General features: G+C 41.5%; 1 protein-coding gene across 3 annotated transcripts; it reads left to right on the top strand.

Moving 5' to 3' along the window:
- The first annotated feature begins 1264 nt into the window (after positions 1–1264).
- LYSMD2 (LysM domain containing 2) lies at positions 1265–14944 on the top strand. 3 transcript variants are annotated; one of them, XM_072870216.1, is made up of 3 exons: positions 1265–1647; positions 6917–7254; positions 14165–14944. In XM_072870216.1, the coding sequence occupies exons 1-3, from the start codon at positions 1279–1281 to the stop codon at positions 14214–14216; spliced, it is 759 nt and encodes a 252-aa protein (XP_072726317.1). In that variant the 5' UTR covers positions 1265–1278; the 3' UTR covers positions 14217–14944. The 3 variants fall into 3 exon arrangements, with proteins under 3 accessions (XP_072726317.1, XP_072726319.1, XP_072726318.1); XM_072870218.1 differs by lacking the exon at positions 6917–7254; XM_072870217.1 differs by lacking the exons at positions 6917–7254; positions 14165–14944 and adding an exon at positions 5023–5294.
- Positions 14945–19471: the final 4527 nt, after the last annotated feature.

Raw genomic sequence — 19471 nt, 5'->3', positions numbered from 1 at the left:
TGTCAGTTGATGCATTTTGTTTTTACAAATGATTACGTGAATATGCGCTGAGGAATGCTGAGGTTACCACATACACCAATTAAGATCTCTTCCATGTCTTTCTTGCTTAAGTTTAAGCCAGAGGTCTGTCTTTCTAGGACTTCTCAGAAAAAAAAAGTTATACCAAACTAGGTGTTTGTTACACATACACCACTTCGCAGAATCACAGCGTGGTTGAGGTTGGAAGTGACCTCTGAAAGGCATCTTGTCCAATAGCCCTGCTCAAGCACAGTCACCTAGAGCAGGCTGCCCCGGACACTTCTTGGTATTTTGGTACATACTGTGCCTGTACAGGATGCACACGTGTGTATGTAACACAGTTATTGTTATATATGTAACATATATATGTAACATATATATGTAACACAGTTTTTGTTATAAAGCCCCGGTTAAGTAACAATGGTTCACCTTTCAAATAAGGCCTACACATGGGTTTCTTGGTAAGTACTTGCTTAAAACACTCTGTTGTTACATTCGTTTTAAAATAACATGGATATTCTAAACCCCAAGTTATTAGTCATGAAATCTACCAATTTTTCCTCAAAGGAGTTTTCCCACTTCTGTTATTCCAATAAATCTGGCATAATTGCTACACTTTTATATTTGTGCGCTTACAATTTTTTTTTAAACTCTGTGCTTCTCAGTCTTGATGACAAAGTCTGCATTGCCAAGACTCCCAGCTGACAAATGGGTTGAAGTCTCAACAGCCACCAGTACTCTGTGCTTGCTCCTTTGTAACTGGTAAGAGAAATCAAAGTCTCTAGAGTGACACAAATTTTGGGAGCCAGCACAAAGAAACGTATCCCTTTTTCTTGGCAAGTGACTAATAAATCCCTATAGCCAGATGAGTCTCTAGTGTTTACACTCCCACCCTGCTCTGTACTCTCAACCCAACCATGAGGGCCTCGGGGCCGCAGACGCCCCACCGCGGAGGGGGCGGTTTTGGGGAAGCAGAGGGCAGAGGTGCAAAGCCTGCAGGGAGGCCACCTCACAGAGCGGGGTGCGTGGAAAGAGAGAAGAGCTTCGCTTGGTAACTTTTTCGACGAAAACGTGAATTCTTTATCGGCTTGAGCACTAGCCAAAGGCGTGCAAAGCCCGCTGGGGCCTGCCCCAACCGCTTCGCCACCAGCAAGCCCCGAGGCTCGCAGACCCGCGACTGCGCAACCGCGGCGTCAGGCCGCCAGTGAGCATGCGCGCTGCCCCCGCGCATGCGGCCTCTCCCGCTGCCGCCAGCGGCGCATGCGCGACGGGCCTGCCGCGAGCCGAGCCGGAGCCTCCGCCGTTGCCGCCGCCGCCGCCGGGCGGGCGGCGCCTGAGAGGGCGGGGGCGGCGCGCCATGCCCGGGGGCGCGGCGGCGGCTGCGGCTGCGGAGGCGGCACGGAGCCGCGGTCGCTGAGGCGCGGCGGGAGCATGGCCGAGTCGCTGCGGGAGGAGCCGCCGGGCGGGCCGGAGTCGGAGGCCGAGCTATCGCAGCGGCTGGCCCGCACCAAGGCCCGCTCGTACGGCAGCACGGCGAGCGTGGCGGCGCCGCTGGCCGAGCGCTACGTGGAGCACCGGCTCAGCGCCGGGGACACGCTGCAGGGCATCGCCCTCAAGTACGGCGTCACGGTAAGGCGAGCGCCGCCGGAGCGGCCGGCCGGCCCGGGGAGCCCGAAGGGCGGCGGGGCCGGCCGGGGAGGGGCTCAGCCCGGGGGCCGCAGCGCCCATAGCGGCGATTGGCTCCCGTAACAGCGGCGCGGAGTTGTTAGGCCCAGAAAGTAACGGAGCCAAAAGGAGAAGGTGCACGGGAAGTGAAAACAGCCGGGAGATTACAGGGTGAAGTTGTCCCCTAGAGCATTCCCTACCCATCGCGGGCAGGAGATTCAGTTCGTGCCGTGGATACGGTGCTAGTTTCAGTATTTAAAATGCTGACATCTGAATCTTACGACCTGCTTGGAGGGGTCAGCACCCAGTTCTGCTGGTAGATGGCTGAAGTTCACACTGCCTGAGACAGGGCACAGGGCTTTTTCCAGCACAGGCTTGAACCTGACAAGTGCTGGGTTTGCAGGACTGGCCGGCAGCCTCTAGGAAGGGAGATGCACATAATCCCAGAATCAACCTGTGCTCACATGACAATTTACCACTACACTCACTTCAGATTAAAAAAATAATGTAATCAAACTTATCTCGAAAAGAGTCATTATTTTTGAGGTTGACACATAGACTGTGACAAGAAGAAATAATTTCTTCCAGTAGTTTCAAGGCTAAAAATTCTTCCACTGTCTACCTGCTAACCTAGAGGTGATATACAACTAATTTGAAAGTGTTGCTGCTTTTCTGCTCTCTTCCTACAGAGAAGAAAGTTTACTTCTGTGGAAAACGTTGAAAGGCTTATGCCAGCCGAAGACATGCAGAGTCCAATAGGGCCTACCAGCAGGCCCTAACACTACTGTTCCCCACAGAGCAGAGCTCACCTACCCTACCTTAATTCCAGCTTATTTGGGGCCCAGTGAGCTACCAACTGACGTATCTATATGCAGCTTCAGTATGCATGCAACATGCAAAATTGCTTGGGGCCAAGCAGCTGATGAGCATAGCTAACAGCATAGTATTAGTACACAGTCAATGTCACTTTCACATCAGCTGCAAAGAGCACCTTCCAGTTGGGCTCTTTTCTAGAAGAGGTGCAGTGCAGTCCCAAATGCATAGGTTCTGACGGGAATGGGTTTCCTTTCCTTCTCTGGTTCTGAAAGATCTAGTAAAGCCTTCCAGCAACTTCAACAGCCTTTGTTGTGAAAAGGCTTAAAAGTCTATTTCTCTTCCCTTAAATATTAAGCCACTTTTTACCAAATCTTGTTAACAACAGGACTAGTGGCATTTTGGATTTACTTTGGTCCACATTAAAACAAAATTTTGCTCACTACGAGGGCAAAGCAAAGTGACATAGCTGCTCAGTGGATTTGTTTGAGTTTTTACTTTTGACAGTGCTTTCCATAATGAATAAAGTCTCTCACCTAAATGATTTAGCTATGTTGTTCTTCATTCAGAAGTGTATTTGCTCATTGCAATAAGTGAAAAATATAAACAGATTACTAAAATAGTAGTTTTCTAGAAAAAAAGGCATTTCTCAACACTTTCCAACTCCCTTTCAGCTAAAGTGAAGTTGTGGATCAAACCTGTACAGTCTGAAAAAAATAGGTTTAACTTATGACCCATAAACTTTGTTCATAGTATGAGTTTAATAAGCTTTTGCTGTGCTAATGATGCATTTAAAGTATAAATGCTGGTGGTTTTTTTTAAATATCTCATTTGTTATTTGCTTTAATGTTGCTAGTATTCTGCTTAAGAAACCAGAGCTGCATCATTATAGACTTCAATTGAGAAAGGTTAAACTGACTTGAAATGTCCCTAGGAGCAATGCCAAGTTAGCTGCAATCAGCCATTGTGTTTCTGCTTTAATGGGTTTCAGCCGAGGGTAGGAACATATGCAAACATGTTTGTTTTTGGCAAAATGAAGAATCTTATGTGTTCATACAATGACAAGGACTGAATTCCTCTAAAGAGTCATTACGTTTGCTTCCTGCATCCTGTATACTTGGCTGGAAGTGGCTTGCTGTAATGGGAACATCAGAATTATCTTTGGCTGCCATTGCCTCCGGTATTACTGTTTTTAGAAGTTTTCCCCTGTGGTTTTCCTCACTGGGAATTACTTTACAGCAAGAGACATCCTGTCCAGTGCCCACCTTGGCATGACATAGCATAGGCAGTTTAAGATGGATGAAAATGTTGGGGGAGAGAGAGAGATCAGTGTGCTTTGTTTGGCCTCATCCTCTGCCCTTCACCCCTCTCCCCCAGATACTGTATTAATCTTGTCTGGCTTGTGTTCATTAGATCTTCCTTTGAACACTGTTGGGTAAATTAACACTGGGAATGTTTAGTATCGTATTTATGGTTCAGTTGGAGTGTTGTTCTCCATCATACAAAGGTATCCCTTTTGAGGGGAGAAGGAAGAGGACTATTTGTTTCATTGTCAATAGAAGTAGTTTTGATCGATTAGTTCAACACCAGTTTATGCATTAGTGCAGCTTCAGTTAAAGTATTAAGAGCAAAGGCTTTAGCACATGCTTTCACTATTACAGGTCTGTAGCTAACAGAAATTAGTTCAGTTTCTTTAGCACTGAGAAAACTAATGTTAAATCCTGCTCTCCTTTGAATGTATGGAGTCATATTGAGTTGTAGAAGGAGCAGTATATATTACACATATCAAATAACCTGTTCAAGGCTGAGAGATATTCTTTTTAGAACCAAGTATTTCCCATTTCATTGTTACTCAATGCAGAGGTGCACAGTCTTCCAAATGCCACAAGATGATATTCAGAAGGTATTTTAGGAAGAAATAACCAGAGGTAGAGTTACAGTGAAGTAGGATAGAGAACAGCAGTACAGTGCATTATTTATCAGCTATTGAAGCATCACCTTCCAACTCCTCTGTAGTAGAGATCTCAGTTTTCAGCTTTTGTACTGTATTTTTAGAGAAAAGCTACAGCTAGCATTTTAAACATTTTTTGATACCCATCAAGACAGAAAACTTTTAGACATTTTGACAATTGACATTTAAACTAGCATCTGATGGCCTTTATAGGTCTCATTACTAAGTCAGGCAAAGCTTCCTTTATGCCCTTCAGATGGTACTCAGCTTGGGAGAGAACTTAGAGATACGCCATATACTGTGTAAGGGTAACTAAAAATAGTTTCCAGGCTTCAGGAACTGGAAGAGCAATGAGCTTCTCTTACTTGAAGTAGTAGCTTACTATCTGACACTGGATATTAGTTATTCAGCTTTTGAAAGTGATTATTAAATCTAATCATTCCATCATCTTAGCCATCTTCAGCAACAGGTTAGGGTTCTCTTTAAGTAGAGAATACCAATTTTGTATTTTTAATGGATAGAAATAACTTACTGCTGACCTTTGCTCACCATTTTCACTACTCTCACTCTCCCAGACACCTAGCCTTTCTAGAGAGAACCTCCTATTTATTTTTATGGAGAAAAATTTCATCGGGCTTCCAGGACCCAAGCAAATGCATCTATACATGACACCGGATCTATAATGGCACTGCAACAGATACTCTTACCACACAGTGCAGGTCGACATTGCGTGCAGGAGTTTATTCCAGTTCTGCAGGTGGCCAGACAGTCTCACATCTGCACAGAGAAGAAAGACTAACATCTCTACTGTTTTCCCTTGGGTTTAGGCAGCTTCCCCTGCTAGTATGTTCAGTGTAAGAAATGCACAGGTATGTTAACCCAGTTATTATCTGTTAACAGTGGTCTTTTCTTTTGCAATTGGGAAGGATTCCAAGTAGTGTCAGAGCAAAGTTTAAAGAGTTTAAGACTGACAGGTGTAAGATGGTAGAACAATTTTTTCATCATCTCAGTGCTGAACTGAAGATACTTCAGACTTTGAAGCAGTGAGTGGCTAGTGCTTAGAGCGCTCAGCTTTTTCTGGGCAATTATACTAGCAGTAAGAGTCCTATTATTACAAGGCTTACAGTCTTTGTTCTTATTCACTTTAGCTCCATTTAGTTTAATAAAATGAGTAACACTTCTAATGCAGGCAATAGGTATTTTCAGTTCTCTTTATACTGGTTTTCAAGCAAGTTTTATTTAGAGTGCATTTATCATTGCAGTACTGATTAGGGATTTCTGCTTATTGCAGTCACCAGAGGACCAGAATGGTCATTTTTTTCTTTCACTGAGGACTTTTCCTAATGAAATCATGAGTTCAGGTTATAACTAAAGCTTAAAGTCACATAATCATGGATACTGATTTCTGTGCTTTTTTAAAGCTTGCAGTTGAGAAATAGGAAGCCAGTTTGACTGTTACTGGCTTGGAAGGGAAATTTTGATGAGTAAGAACTTAACATTCTTAGTAAGCAGATAGTATAAACATTTACTGGGAGCTTTTCTTCGCCTGTAAAGCAATGGCATTTATAATAGCTTCTCAGGTTAAGTATAGAAAAAGTGGGGCTTTATGCATTAGTATGCCGAGAAAGATGGGATCGTCTTCTTGCTTCTGCCATGAGATCTGTGCTGATGAGTAGGTTGCAAGAAGTACTTTGGGTAAAAGTTGCATTAAAAGTATTTAACATTTATGTGGTGGCTGTTACCATGCATTATTACATACATGAGTTTGCTGTTGATCATGCTGTAGATTCAGTTTACTGGACAAATGCAGCCACTAGTCTATGCAACTGCATTACAAAGCGTTTAAGAGTCCCCCATTCTTTTCACTGCCTGACTTATCACTGAAAGTCAGGACTTCATCTGAAGTCTGAATTTGTTACATCAGCTAGGGAGAAAATACTATGGATATACTGCTCTTCCGAGACTTGTGGTGCTCACTATTCATAACTAGCATGTCCTAGAATGCTTAAGGTAACTTTATTGCCCCTTGTTTGTATTATGCATGGTTTTTACCAGAGAGTTCACCTACGGCAGCTGCTAGCAGTTCTGAGCCTTAGTCTAATATAAAGCCAAATCAGCAGCACTTTTGCAATAGAATTTTTATTCTTTGGCAAGTTGTTCATGTGAGCCTGTATAGAGATTAGAAGACTGTTCAAGAAAAGCATTTTTAGGTACTGCAAGACTTTAGAAAGACCAGTATTTTGGAGTCAAGTCTACATAAATGGAAGAAGCTAGGGTGTTGAGTTAACAAGGCTAAGACAGAACATACACTCTGAAATCACTCTGAATGCAAAAAAATCCTTTCCTGAAGTCATTGCTGCTGCAAAGAAAGTATAGATTTATTTTAACTAAAGGTTACTGTACTAAAGAAAGTTAGTACTTTATACTTTGCCAAAACCTAATAACTTACATTTTTCCTATCTTTTTCAGATGGAACAAATAAAGAGGGCAAATAAACTGTTCACTAATGACTGTATATTTCTGAGGAAAACCCTGAATATTCCTGTTATATCAGAGAAACCATTACTGTTCAATGGACTTAATTCACTGGAGTCTCCTGAGAATGAAACTGTTGACAGCTCCCCTTCTTGTGATGAAGGACTAGTGACAGTTCAGGAAGAAAGTAGTTCTTCTCCCAGTCCTCAAGAGCCTGACAATCAGCCCACTGCACCAGAAGAACTATCTGCCAAAGATTTCCTACAGAGATTGGACTTGCAGATTAAGTTATCCAAACAAGCAGCCAGAAAACTAAAAGATAACAGTGTCAGGTAAATGCCGCTTTTAGTATTAAGCATCTTAATTTCATCCTGAAGGCTTTTTAGTCTCAGCTGAACCCTCTTTGTGGGGGGTATCTCAGACAGCATCTGTAGGTTTTAATTTGTCAACAGCAAGTCTATACTATTATCATGCACCAGATACATTCAGAGCACACCATTACCAGATACCTTGATATGGCAGTTATAAAGGCTGCCTCACAATACATTGTTTATAGAAAAGCAATAATATTCCATGACAGCTAGAAGGCCAGTATTCTCCAAGATGTCTTGCTATGTAAGTTGGCAACTATTTAAGCAAACCCATAGTTTTCAGTAGAGTACTAAGCCAAGGCCTATGTGGAAGCTGTTTGCATACAGCAAGGCATCATTGCCTTTTTCTTCTGTCCCAGATTGCCTCATAATTGTGTAAATATTCTCCATGTTTCAGTTTCAGTTAAGCTATCCTGTCTCCTTTCCCTATGCAGTCCCTGCCTTTGTGGATCTGCCTATACAGACTTCTGTCATTTCTTCAGTATTTCTTCTACAGCCAGGAGCTCCCACACACTTTACTCATAGAAAAAGCAGTAACTTTTGACCTCTCTGCCACAGTGATTATCCCCTCACATATGTAGGCATCCCATGGAGAGTACAGGAAGACTTAGAGCAAGAATGGACTTCAGTAGTGTTTGTTTTCCCACGTCGCTGAGACAAGCTTCCTCAGCTTGTTCACAAGCAGTCTCTTGGGCTGGTTGTCTGGCCTGTTAATTCTCTGCAGAAATTGCCTCAGTGGGTGATGCCAAGGTGCCCTTTCTCGTGACAGTAAAAGGTATGGCTGCAGGGGACTGGTACCACTTCTCTTACCAGAGAGCTGGAGAGAGGTTATGCCTGCAGATATGTACTTTGCTTTTGCAAATTTGTTTAATGCAAAACTTCTTCCATCATCCTGGTTCACTTCACATGCTCTGATTTTGAGCGCAAGCAACATACTTTTCATGTTAAGAAGGTAACCTTTCAGGACCAAATCTGTTGAGCACAGAATCCCATCATTTATTTAAGAAGTTGAGGGATTATTTCAGCAACTTAATTTTGTTCAATAGACAAAAATTTGAGGGGGAGCAGTATATTGCATTTAGTAATTGGACAAGCCTCATTTGGAGAAATATCCCATAAGGCAGCTTAAGGTAATTCATTACCTATTGCAGTCCACGTACAACTTTCCACGTACAACTTTTCCATTGCCAAGCACACTGGTTTAGAGTTGCAGTCTCAGGGAAGGCTGGAACGCTTTCACATCTTGTTAACACACTTGTCAATTATTTCCTTTTGAATTGATTACATGTGAGAGGAAAAATAGCTGTTGGAACTCAGATCCTTCTCTATTCAAACTCATTCACTTGCACTGTTATATCTGAAACCATGTAGAGCATCTGTCAAAATGTGACGCTGCTCAGATCATTAGACATATGTATCTAACGCAGATTAGAGTGGGTGTTGACCCAGCAGTTAAGCTGGGTGACAGGAAACCACAGTCCCTGCCAGAGGAAGGCAATTATTTTAACATCCCTTCAACAAAATAACATGCTAATTTACAGAAGGAAATTCACTTAGACCTTGCTGCACCATGAGCAGAGCCAATACAGTGAGACTGACACTGCACAAGTAGTACACTGCTACTACTAATATCCATTTCCTATATTGCTTAAGTTACAACTTGGGAAATGAGAGCCTGGTACCAAATTTCCTCCCAAGGAATAATAGATACAGGAGGAGGAGTTATTTTCCCACCTCCTGTTCAGATTTAGCAGGTAATTTTGTTAATTATGCATAGAGCACAGATTTTTATTGGTCATGATGCTACAGGAAGCATGAAGTACAGGACTGCAGGCTATCTGCTGAGCCAGATGTTATCCAAAGCTTCTGAAGAGAAAAGCTTCCTGTATGTCTGATAAAGTCTTCATAGTATCACCTTCTACCCGACCACCTCTGGCTTTCAGTCATGGCTCACAAAAGCCATCTTTGCTTTATCTTCTCCAACTGTGTTCACTGCTTTACAGTCTGACAGGAAGTGCCAGAGGACCAAAGTGAATGTTTACTCCTTGCAGAGAGCAGGAGTAGAGGGAGACCATTGCCAAAAGCCCTGGAGATACTTCTCAGCTATGTTCCATCAATGGTATTTCTGGGCCCACACTGGAAAGTGGCAACATTCCTTACTCTGCTCCAGCAGCTCCCCAGGAGGCATCTGTTCTCCCTCCAGCCTATACCTTTCTTGTCCCTTGCTTGGAGCAGGAGGCCTTGAAAATTGGACAGCCATCATGGTAGTAAGCCAGTGTCATGAATACACAAATTTTCAATTTTACAGTGAAAGCCATTTATGAAATTAAGAGTGCTGTTTCCAGCTACTCTGTCCTTCTGTATTCAGATTGCCTTGTCAATGCCTGTTTAGAATGTGACATGCACCAACACTGCGGTTTACTTGAGTGCCTGTTTGAGAGTAAGAAAGGAGCACCTAGAGTTACATGTACTACCACCAAAAGGGACATTGGAACTAAGAAAACTGCAAGCAGAAGCAGACTATCAGTTCTAGAACTTGAAGAGTCGTAACTTCTCACCATACCTATGAGCCTGATTTGACAGATGGAGAGAATCACGACATCTCTTAAATTGCTCTTTATTTTGGTCTCCCTTAAAGTTGCCAAGAACGCATGCACATACATGCGCTGATTCTGATCAAACTTTACAGGCAGTTTCATAGTCAGAAACTGCCTTGTGCTACAAAGACAGCTTAAGGTAAATTACATTGTTTAATCATAACTCTTGAAGTCACCCTTTAAGTGCTTCCAAAGGAATAAAGTATATTACTCTCTAAAGTCAGCTTCTTCCCAGCTAAAGCCTCTTGCTGTTAGGTAGAAAAATTGAGGAGCACATAGGTGCAGATTTAGACTAGATACTAAACTTTAATAGCCATGCAAGTAGACAAGCATTAAAGATTATAGAATGTAATCCACACAGTTTGTGCCAGCTGCCTTTCACTATTAGAGTTCATATAAGCATATGGCTAGATCTGCGTGTAATACTACTTTTACTAGAGTTTCATTGAGCAAGAAATCATTGGTTGATGAATCCCCCAGTCAGCCATATTTACCCAAGGTGCAGCTCTAGGTGAACAGCTTAAGGCTGTAAGACCTGTTTTTGTTTTGAGCAATATTTTTATAATAGGCCAAAAGAAATGCAAAAGTATTAATATAGTTGTTTATAGCATATGTCGCTAACTCACATATTTGCATATTAGGGAAGAATACCCATTGTTAGTTTTATCCACACATGGAAGAAAACCAACTTGTAATAGTTTGAGAAAATATGGTAGTGCTTCGTCTTGCCCAAAATGCTGTTATGCAGGTTTCAGGATGCTGAAACTGAAATTGAGTTTAGTGATGCTTTTTGTATCAGCTAGTTGAACACTAGAGGTCTAATGCAAGGTCTTTATAGAGTTCTTAATATTTTAGGGTGGTACTGTGGTAGGCTACAACACTAGGGCCATACACTGTGCTTCTGGGATAGGTCACATCTTTCTACATTTGCCTTTTAGTGACTCATTTTGAAAACTTTGTAATTGAATAGAGCCACTCTAATCATTATTGTTTATGTGAGCCAATACAATTAACTGGTGTGCAGCACTGGAACAGAACCATAGAATCATTTAGGTTGGAAAAGACCTTTAAGATCATTGAATCCAACCATAAACCTAACACTGCCAAGTCCACCACTAAGCTGTAGATTGTCATCTGCTCAGTTGCCTTGACCTGAACCTAGGAAAGAGTGTTGAAGCATTTGAAACTGATAACTAATTGAGTTAATTTGCCCAATAATTGTTCTAAACCATCATTGGCTATTGGCTAAGGAAACAGATACCTCAGTAAAGGAGGCTGCCTGTGGAGAATCCTGTTTTCAGGCTTCCAGAAGCTATTAATTCACTAACTCAGATTGCTGCCTTGTTTAACTGTGGATTCTAGAAGCATCCAAGCATTGGATTCAAGTTTACTTGTTCACACTCAGGTGCACTTGGTCTTACAGAAGTCATTATTAGCATTTTCTATTGTGGCCTGATGCATACAATAGTTTGCAGTAGATGTCTTTCAGCTCCTGTAAACTGCTGGGCAAAGTGGCAACAGGAAACAGGAAGAGACAGCACTATGAAGCATAGTAATGCTGTGCTGTTCCTTTCCCTTTGCCTGAAGGAGAATGTTGCAGTGACTTACCACTTTGCTATTTTAAGCATCTTAAAAGTGAAGAAAATTGGTCATTAAACATACACACATTGCCACGTTGTTGCTTGCAGACCATGGACCGGAGCTACTACTGTGTAATTTTATTTCATATAAAGCTTGGCTTGTTTTTAAGCCATCAGAACAGACTTGTACTTGCTATGTACAGTTCTGAAGATCTACATTAGTAATATTTCCTGGCCATTACCTTGGTTTGGAGTAATGTGTTGTACACCTCATAACACAGCCTAGTACTGCAGCCTGGGACAGAAGGTTAGAAGCTGTTCTTGCCAGCCCTTACTGCCAGCTACAGCATGCCTGAGCCTTGGTCAGAAATTTATTTTGCACATTACAGCCAGTCACTGCTTTCCTTAGGTTCAAGCATAATGACCTACTACATGGTTCTTATGTCCCTGCCACATACAGAAACCCCTCAAAGCTGGCTGTGACTCAAGGGCCAGTCTTCTGCCCTTTACCGACAATTGCCAAGTAAGAGCCCATAGTCCAAGTGCATATTTCACAAGGGAAGCGGAGACGAACAGCTTAGACTAGCTGTTTTGTTACTTTGATGTCTGAAGACCTGCTAATACAACATCACTATTTCAACTCTTCAGTTCTCCATATTCACCCCTACTATCCACCACAATCAACTGCAGCTAATTTCAGTCCAGTGTGACTGTTGCTATGTCATGATGGAGGTTATTCCTATATTAAGGCTTTCAAGAAAAAAAAGACTGAAAGGCCGATTCTGACAGCCTCTGATTGGAAGGAAGGTCTTTTTGCTATAACTCTGCCACATTTTATTCTCCTACAAGGGGAAACAAAACTAAGTACAAAGTAACTTTCAGTGTACAGCATAGAAAGTAAGCTTCTCCCCTACTGGACAGTCTAAGCTCTGAAAATATAGAAGTTCTCCTTCATCCTCACAAACTAGCAGGAGATTGCTATTTGCAGCTATGTTCTGGGCATACATGGCTAGAAACCCATTGCCCCAGAAGGGCATACATCAGAGCTTCAGAATATAATTTTTGAAATATTTAGCTTCAGCCAAGTAGTTACGGTTGAATTTTACAGTGCTGCAGTCCAGTCTTACAAGCTTGGTATGTTGATATGTTTCAAGTCTGAAAAAAGTTTTTAAATGTCATCTTGAGACAATTTATCAATCAAAAGTGCTTTAGTGCTTATTCAACTAAACATGAATTGTTTGCTTCCTTACTCTACTGTCATGCCAGGTATTATGAACAGCATCTGCAAATTATAGTATTCCATGGCAGTTTTGCAATGCAGAATTGATGATATAAGGAAAGATACCACTTAAATAGACACAGCTCATCTGTATCTTAAGAATCATGCTTGGTACTGGGTCTGTAGCATCACTAATATACATAGATGTAGTATTTGTAAGAAAGGCTAAAATCTATCTTCAGTACTACTGTAACCACACATCCCTGCAATAACTACCAGTTTAATCCAAAACCTGTTTTTTGAGGTTTCATTCTTTTGACAAGATTGTTTCAAGGTAACAGCAATATCACATCTTTGGCTTAAGAAGATAATTTTGCTGGACTACCCAAGAACAGGGAAGGGCTGGGAAAATGAGTGCAAGTTACTCAGCTGCTTGGTTAGTTTGTAGGGTTCCTTCTCTGATTCTATTCTTTGGGGGGGTTATATGAAATTTAAGTTGTAGATAAATAATCATGTTTAGAAGTTAGTAGGGAAAAGTATGCATGATTGGGGTTTGGAATACTATTGGAATATATAGTTTATATCATTATTAGACTATTTGAATAACTGTACCTTTGTATGGAGGCATATACAGTATTAAAAGTAACTGGAAATCCTTTGAAGCTCAGTGTAGCAACTGTTAAGTCTTTCAGTTCTCACCAAAATTGGCAGCAGCTTTAAGAACAGGCTCTCAGGAACATAATTTTGAAGCTACAGTAGTAGAAAACAATGATCTTTGGAGACCTTAGCATGCTTGAATTAGTACCGGATGCTGCACTGCAATAGGTTTACATAACCACTTTTTTTTTTTTAAAGGCAGTATTGTCAAGTAAACAGTAGGCAGACTGAATTTTCCTGAGGATTTTTTAATAGCAACACTACTTTGGCTCATCCAGTCATTGCATTAACAATAGCACTTCTGGGCAACTATTTTCTCTCAAGAAAATCCGAGTGATCAGTCTCAATACTGATTGATGCACAGGAAGTATACATCAAGGAGCCCACTCAAGGAATAGCCTTGCAGCATCAGGACACAGATCCAGCTACAACTATGATGGACCGCTCCTGTTCTTGCCTCATTTGGTCCATCTGCATCCCCCACCATTTGAAAGGCTGAAACAAACCTACAACTAAGCTTGCTTTTTTAAAAAAAGAAATTGAAAGCAACAGTACTGGAACTCCAGCATGTCCTGCACTTGTTTATCCTTTACAGTATTTCTTATTGATTTGGCACTGTCGTGTCAAGAATAGAATATAACAAGAACTCCAATGTATAAGGAACAGTAGTATACTGCAGGTAGTATTCCTGTTAGGCAATGAGAGTTCTTACTTATTTTGATCCATTAGGAAAACTGGTTATCTGCATTTGCATTACAGTTTTACTATTGAGACATGATATGTTCCTGATCTGATGATTATGATAATTTTCTTTTTAGAGAAGAGGAGAATGAGGAAGGCCCCTATGCAACTTCTTCGTATCACCAGTAGAAGACACATGTGATGGCCTGAAAACTTTCCATGAAATCAGTTCTTAAAGAACTAAATGGTCGATAATTCAAAAACCAAGTCTTTTGGACTCATCGTCTTGATGTACTTAAAACAAGTCATGAATGGGTAATTGCACTGAAATTATGACCTCTTCTGCCTTCCATAGGTTAATGTCCTTATGCTATATCAACAAAGGGTTTAAGCCTTCCAAAACTAGCAATGGCCTTTATACCCCTTCTGTGCAAACTGTAGCATGGTAGCAACAATATATCCTTGAGGTCACCTTTATGCAGGATGTTGATCTTTAGTAAAGATTTTGTAAATACTTGTTAAAGTGAAATTTGTTTTAAGTATTTAAAAATATTAAATAAGTTTGCTTGTCAATGACAAACTATGAAAATAATAGAAGTTTACTTATTCTGCAAACACAGGCAAGTTTGCTGTGGAAGTTTTGTCTATTTCAGGGCTGCAGAACTTGGCTCTGAACTCTGTGTGTGTGTCTGTATATGGTTATGATGTATTCCTAGAAGGGGAAATTCAACTTGTTTTGATTAGTTAAAGCCTTTATGGTTAAACAACTGTTTGCAAATTGGATTTCTGTTAATAAAAGGGAAGAGTTACAGCAAGAGATTTTTCTTTGTGAGATATGACATTGGAATCTCAGATGTGTGTTCTTGTGTGCAGTTATATTTTGTGTGGTTTTAGTTTAATAAATACAAAAATACCGATGTGTCTGTTCATAATTAAGTCAGCTTGGTTCTAGTGTGGTTTTTGTGAAGAATGGTTTTTCTAGTTACATGAGCTAATTTCAGGGCAGATAATGTCCTTTACGATACAGCTTACCTCCTAAATGAGACCTGTGAGAACTATTTGATCTAGTTGTGCAGTCAAGAAAACGGTGTTAAGATTAGTAAGAGCCACACTGGTAAGCCTTCAGTGTTCTGAGAAGAGATGCCAGTGTTCAAGTCTGCAAGTGGACCCCACCTGAAGCTCAGGAAGGCGGAGTGCAGACTGCATTCCTTCTTTGCCCTGAAGTTAATGTATTAGCAAATTCTTGTTAAGCATCCTACAATTTTTCCTCAAGTATTCAGTAAGATGCTGTTTCCTATATATCAGCTCATTTATATAGTTTATTGCTCTCTCAAAGCAAAAGCTTTCTGCAGTATGTTAAGATGGAAGCAATATAGAAAGTTACATTAATTTACTAAAACTAGAAATAAAAATTCAGTGGCATACAACAAGAACAGGGAAAGCTTAGAGTGAATAAAAGTAAGCATTGATTTTTCTTGAAGAGACTGGTGAATAAGTTTTAGGTCTTGTATCTTTCTTAAATTGGGATTTGTATCTATTCCTTACAGGATAATAATTTCTATTGTTGTCAGTTAATTTCAGTAGGACATTACCAGAACCAGAATAAACTACTTTTCCAAAGGGGACCCTACCTTCAAGGCCAGTTATATTTTATAGTCCTACAGAAAAATTTAATCCTTTTCTACCAAAGACCTGCTATTGTAATACCCTCACCTATTCAGCACACACAGGACCAGGGTGCTTCACTGAGCGGGTCAGAAGCACAGCTTTCCTTGCACAGCAAGCACACCTCTGGCAGCCGCACGAGGCTGACCAAGCTCCTGGCAGAGCCACATTTCACTCCATCCTTCCCAAGAGTGCTGCTGTGCTTGTGAGCTGGAGAACCTTCAGGACAAACAACAGAAGATCAGTGACACCATTTACATCTGCTTCTCCTGACTGGAAAGCCATACAGAAGTGCAAGGGAAGAAGCAGCTGTGCCAGCCTGGAGACCTGGTTGGGCAGAGACCCACCACCACACACCCTTCCCCTCAGACGCAGGCAGAGTTCAGCCCAGCCCCACAACTCAGGCCAGCAGCACCCCAATCGACCCACAGCATCTCTGGAAATCCCACCACACCAGCACTCAACGTGACATCCATTGCAAAGCCATTAGCATAACACAGCAGAGACACCTAACCCATCTGTTCCACACGAGCATCTTCCCACAGGGGGACTTCAACACTGCCATTAATGACAACAAAGGCTGCCGGCAGCTGCCTGCAAGAGGCCCTACCTTGCTGGCCACAGCCCCAGAGCATCTCCACTCCTTGCCTGCTACACAGACACTCTTCACAGTGCCCCAAGGGCACGCTTCTCAGCAGTGGGACAGAGAGGACCTTAGCTTTTGCTTCCACTCCATCTTCCTTGACTCTTCCAGTCCTATTTACCCAAACCTGCAGCAACCCCTCTCCCCTGCCCTGGGGGGAGGTTGCTCTTTATGGCCGCAAGGGCCTGACCAGCCCCTGGGCACAGCTGGGCCCCGACGGAGCCCCTGGCCGGCTGGGTCTCCTCAGCAGGGCGGCAGCTGCAGGCAACCTGGCTTTTGCCCAAGCGCTAATTAAACAGGATTCTCTTTGTCCCGGCAGCCTATTGCAACGTGGGCGAAAAGTTACATTTTGTTGTGTTTCATTAATGCCTGTTCCTGGTTTTCAGGTAGATAGATGCGTGTTGCATAACCCCTAGGGCAACGACAGGGACCGAATGCCCATTTTTTATGTACAGGTAAAATATTTTTAGAAATTGCTTTCCTGTGCCTCTGCAAGTGTCTCGCAGCCCTTCGTTGGTGTGAGGTCCCGTGACCCGGCGCGGCTGCTGCGCGGCTGGGCTGCAGCCCTGCGCGGGGCGGCTGCTCACACGCCCCCCGGCAGGCACACCGCACGCAGCAGGTCAGCTCAGCCCCAGGGAGAACTGAGCAGATGAGAGAAAACGCTGCCTGGAAAGAGTCTATCTGTCATATATTCAGAGTCATTCAAGATGGAGTTTTCCTACTCTGTAAAAAAGGGTTTCTTAAGACTCTGAAACAGCCAATGTTTTAATATCTTAATCCACATTGTCATATTATTACTCAATAAAATGACAGTTTTTCCTGTATATTTTATATATTGTTTATACATTATCCTGTGTATTTTGCTTCTCACTCTGCCTTTATTCTTCCTGCACTTGTAACTTCATTCTTTGTCTACATATTTAGACCAGTCCTGCAAGGTGTGGTTTAAGGTTGGAACAGGACAATTTCAGGCAGAAGTGAAGCACACAGTGCAGGTAAAATTCCATGTTTTGCAGCTAGTCTGTGGTGGGAAACCTGCACGTTTGCAGTTTTGTTTTTACATATTTCTTCAGTCAAAGCTTGAAAAGTCAAAACCTGGGCACGCTTGGAGTAGGATCTTTTTAAATGAAATATAGGACATATCCCATAAGAAATTTTCATTTGGGATTTATTTCAATGTGTCTGGAGGCTACTAAACCCCTGGAAATCCAGCTAACTCAGCCATCAGGTGCTGTAGTTGCATCCCCCTTCCTGCAGACATCATGATGAACTCCTATTGCTCCGTGGTGCAGCATGTCCTCAAAAAGCTGGCCAGTGGATAGAAAAGATGCATTCCCTTTAACACACAAAAGCAGCCTTGTACTACTGTAGCTTGTAGTAAAGTGTTTAATAAAGTACAGTATCAGAAAGAATAGTCTAATAGAAAAGCTGAAAAGGTGAATAGCATATATATTGTACTTGTTACATTTTCAGTAATAATTTAGGGAGTGAAGGATTTCTGAAGGACCCAGCAGAGATACAAACAACATAGAAACTGATTTTTGTCAAGGTAAGAACCAGAGATGTGCAGGTGTTGAAAATACCTTTCTCACCAGGAAAAAGGAAAGCACTGACAGAATATGATTTACTAAGTATGTACTAAACACACTAGCAGCAGATGGCCAGTGCTAATGTGCTCCAAGTGTTCCCTTCAAAATAAGGACTGATATGTGGTGCAGGTTGAACCTCACGTCACTGGGTTTGATTTTATTTAGTTTAAGTCATAGCCTTTTAGAAATGCAGGGTGATTCATCAGGCTGGCTGTGTTTTGACTGTCTAGTTCTGAAAGGTATGATTTACCGATAGGTGTTCATTTGATGTAGCAGCAATGAAACCAGTATTTTAAGCATTCAAATAACAAGTTTAATGGGCTTGGGCAGGATGGGAAGTGAATCTAGTTTGAAGAATGTAGCTGAGATTGCTCATCTATCTGTCAGAGGGCTTGTTCTCAGCTAGTCATCAGGTTGGTCTAATTGGTCTACATATGTACCCCAAGTGATGCACAGCAGCAGGGTAAGCACAGAATAGGTCCAAGAACATGCATACTCTGAACTGGAATCAGGTGATACCCATTGTTTGGACTTCTTTTTTGTAAATGATGTCATCTATGCTTCGTTGAAGTTATAAAATTTGCAAAACTGAGAGGTTAAAAAATATTGTACTAGCCTTTTTGTGGACACAAACTGTTCATAATCACAGGTTGCTACTTGATGACATCTTTCCATTAGTACCAGACTCCTGCATAGACTCCTGAGAGGCCAAAGTAAGAACCTAACTTCCAATGAAAATTAAAAATACTATTGTACTAGTCATTATATTGACAGGAGAAGAAAGTTTGCTTTTTTTTTTAAAGTAGCCCTTGGGGAAGGAAAGTTTCTCCTCTTTGTTTTTTAAGTGCAGATCCTAGATCACTACCACTTCCCCAACTGTAAAGGTCTATGGTTAGCTTTCTCCTGATTTCTTTCGTAAGTCCAAAAGTACACTTTTCCAGTGTGATATTCACAGAAGAAAGTAAGTCACAAGCTGTTGCAGAAAACAACTGAGGTCTATAGGGACAAGAAGAAACTCTGTTCTTTGGGAGCATTAGCAGATAATAATAATAATAATAATAATAATAATAATAATAATAATAATAATATTAGAGGGTTTAGATGAGAACAAATACACTGATTCAAAATAACGGGAATTCTTTTTTCCTAATTATTTTCTGCAGTGTTTCTAAGGGACAATTTTTCAAACAGGAAAGTTACATTGACTACATTTCTGGATACAGTTTTTATCTTAAAATAAATACCACCATTAGTGACTGATACTGCAATTCGATGATCCGTATCAGGATGTCTATGAGCAGGCAGTGATGTACTTTTTGTACGCTAGAAAGTATTCATTGGCTTATGTATCTTCAGTTTTCAAATAGATATGCTGTTACACCTCATTGCTATCACATTCATTTAATATTTGTTACCAATAATGTTCTGTTGATAACATTCAGTTGATAATTTATGTTTTGCAGGGATTCCAAAGTTTACTTCAGTTGGCTAAGAAACATTGCTCAAATCTCCTCCTCCTCCTTAATCTCCAACTGTGTGGAGAAAAT

Source organism: Ciconia boyciana, chromosome 8 (assembly GCF_034638445.1).
Source record: "Ciconia boyciana chromosome 8, ASM3463844v1, whole genome shotgun sequence".
Taxonomy (NCBI): domain Eukaryota; kingdom Metazoa; phylum Chordata; class Aves; order Ciconiiformes; family Ciconiidae; genus Ciconia; species Ciconia boyciana.
Note: the sequence above shows the minus strand (reverse complement) of the source record. Positions and strands in the feature narration are given on the sequence as shown.

Excerpts from the sequence above, each read along its gene's own strand:
- LYSMD2 (XM_072870216.1), top strand. The coding sequence starts at position 1,279 with ATGCGCGACGGGCCTGCCGCGAGCCGAGCCGGAGCCTCCGCCGTTGCC. Across the intron at positions 1,648-6,916 it reads CCCTCAAGTACGGCGTCACG|ATGGAACAAATAAAGAGGGC; the intron begins GTAAGGCGAGCG and ends TATCTTTTTCAG. Across the intron at positions 7,255-14,164 it reads CTAAAAGATAACAGTGTCAG|AGAAGAGGAGAATGAGGAAG; the intron begins GTAAATGCCGCT and ends TTTTCTTTTTAG.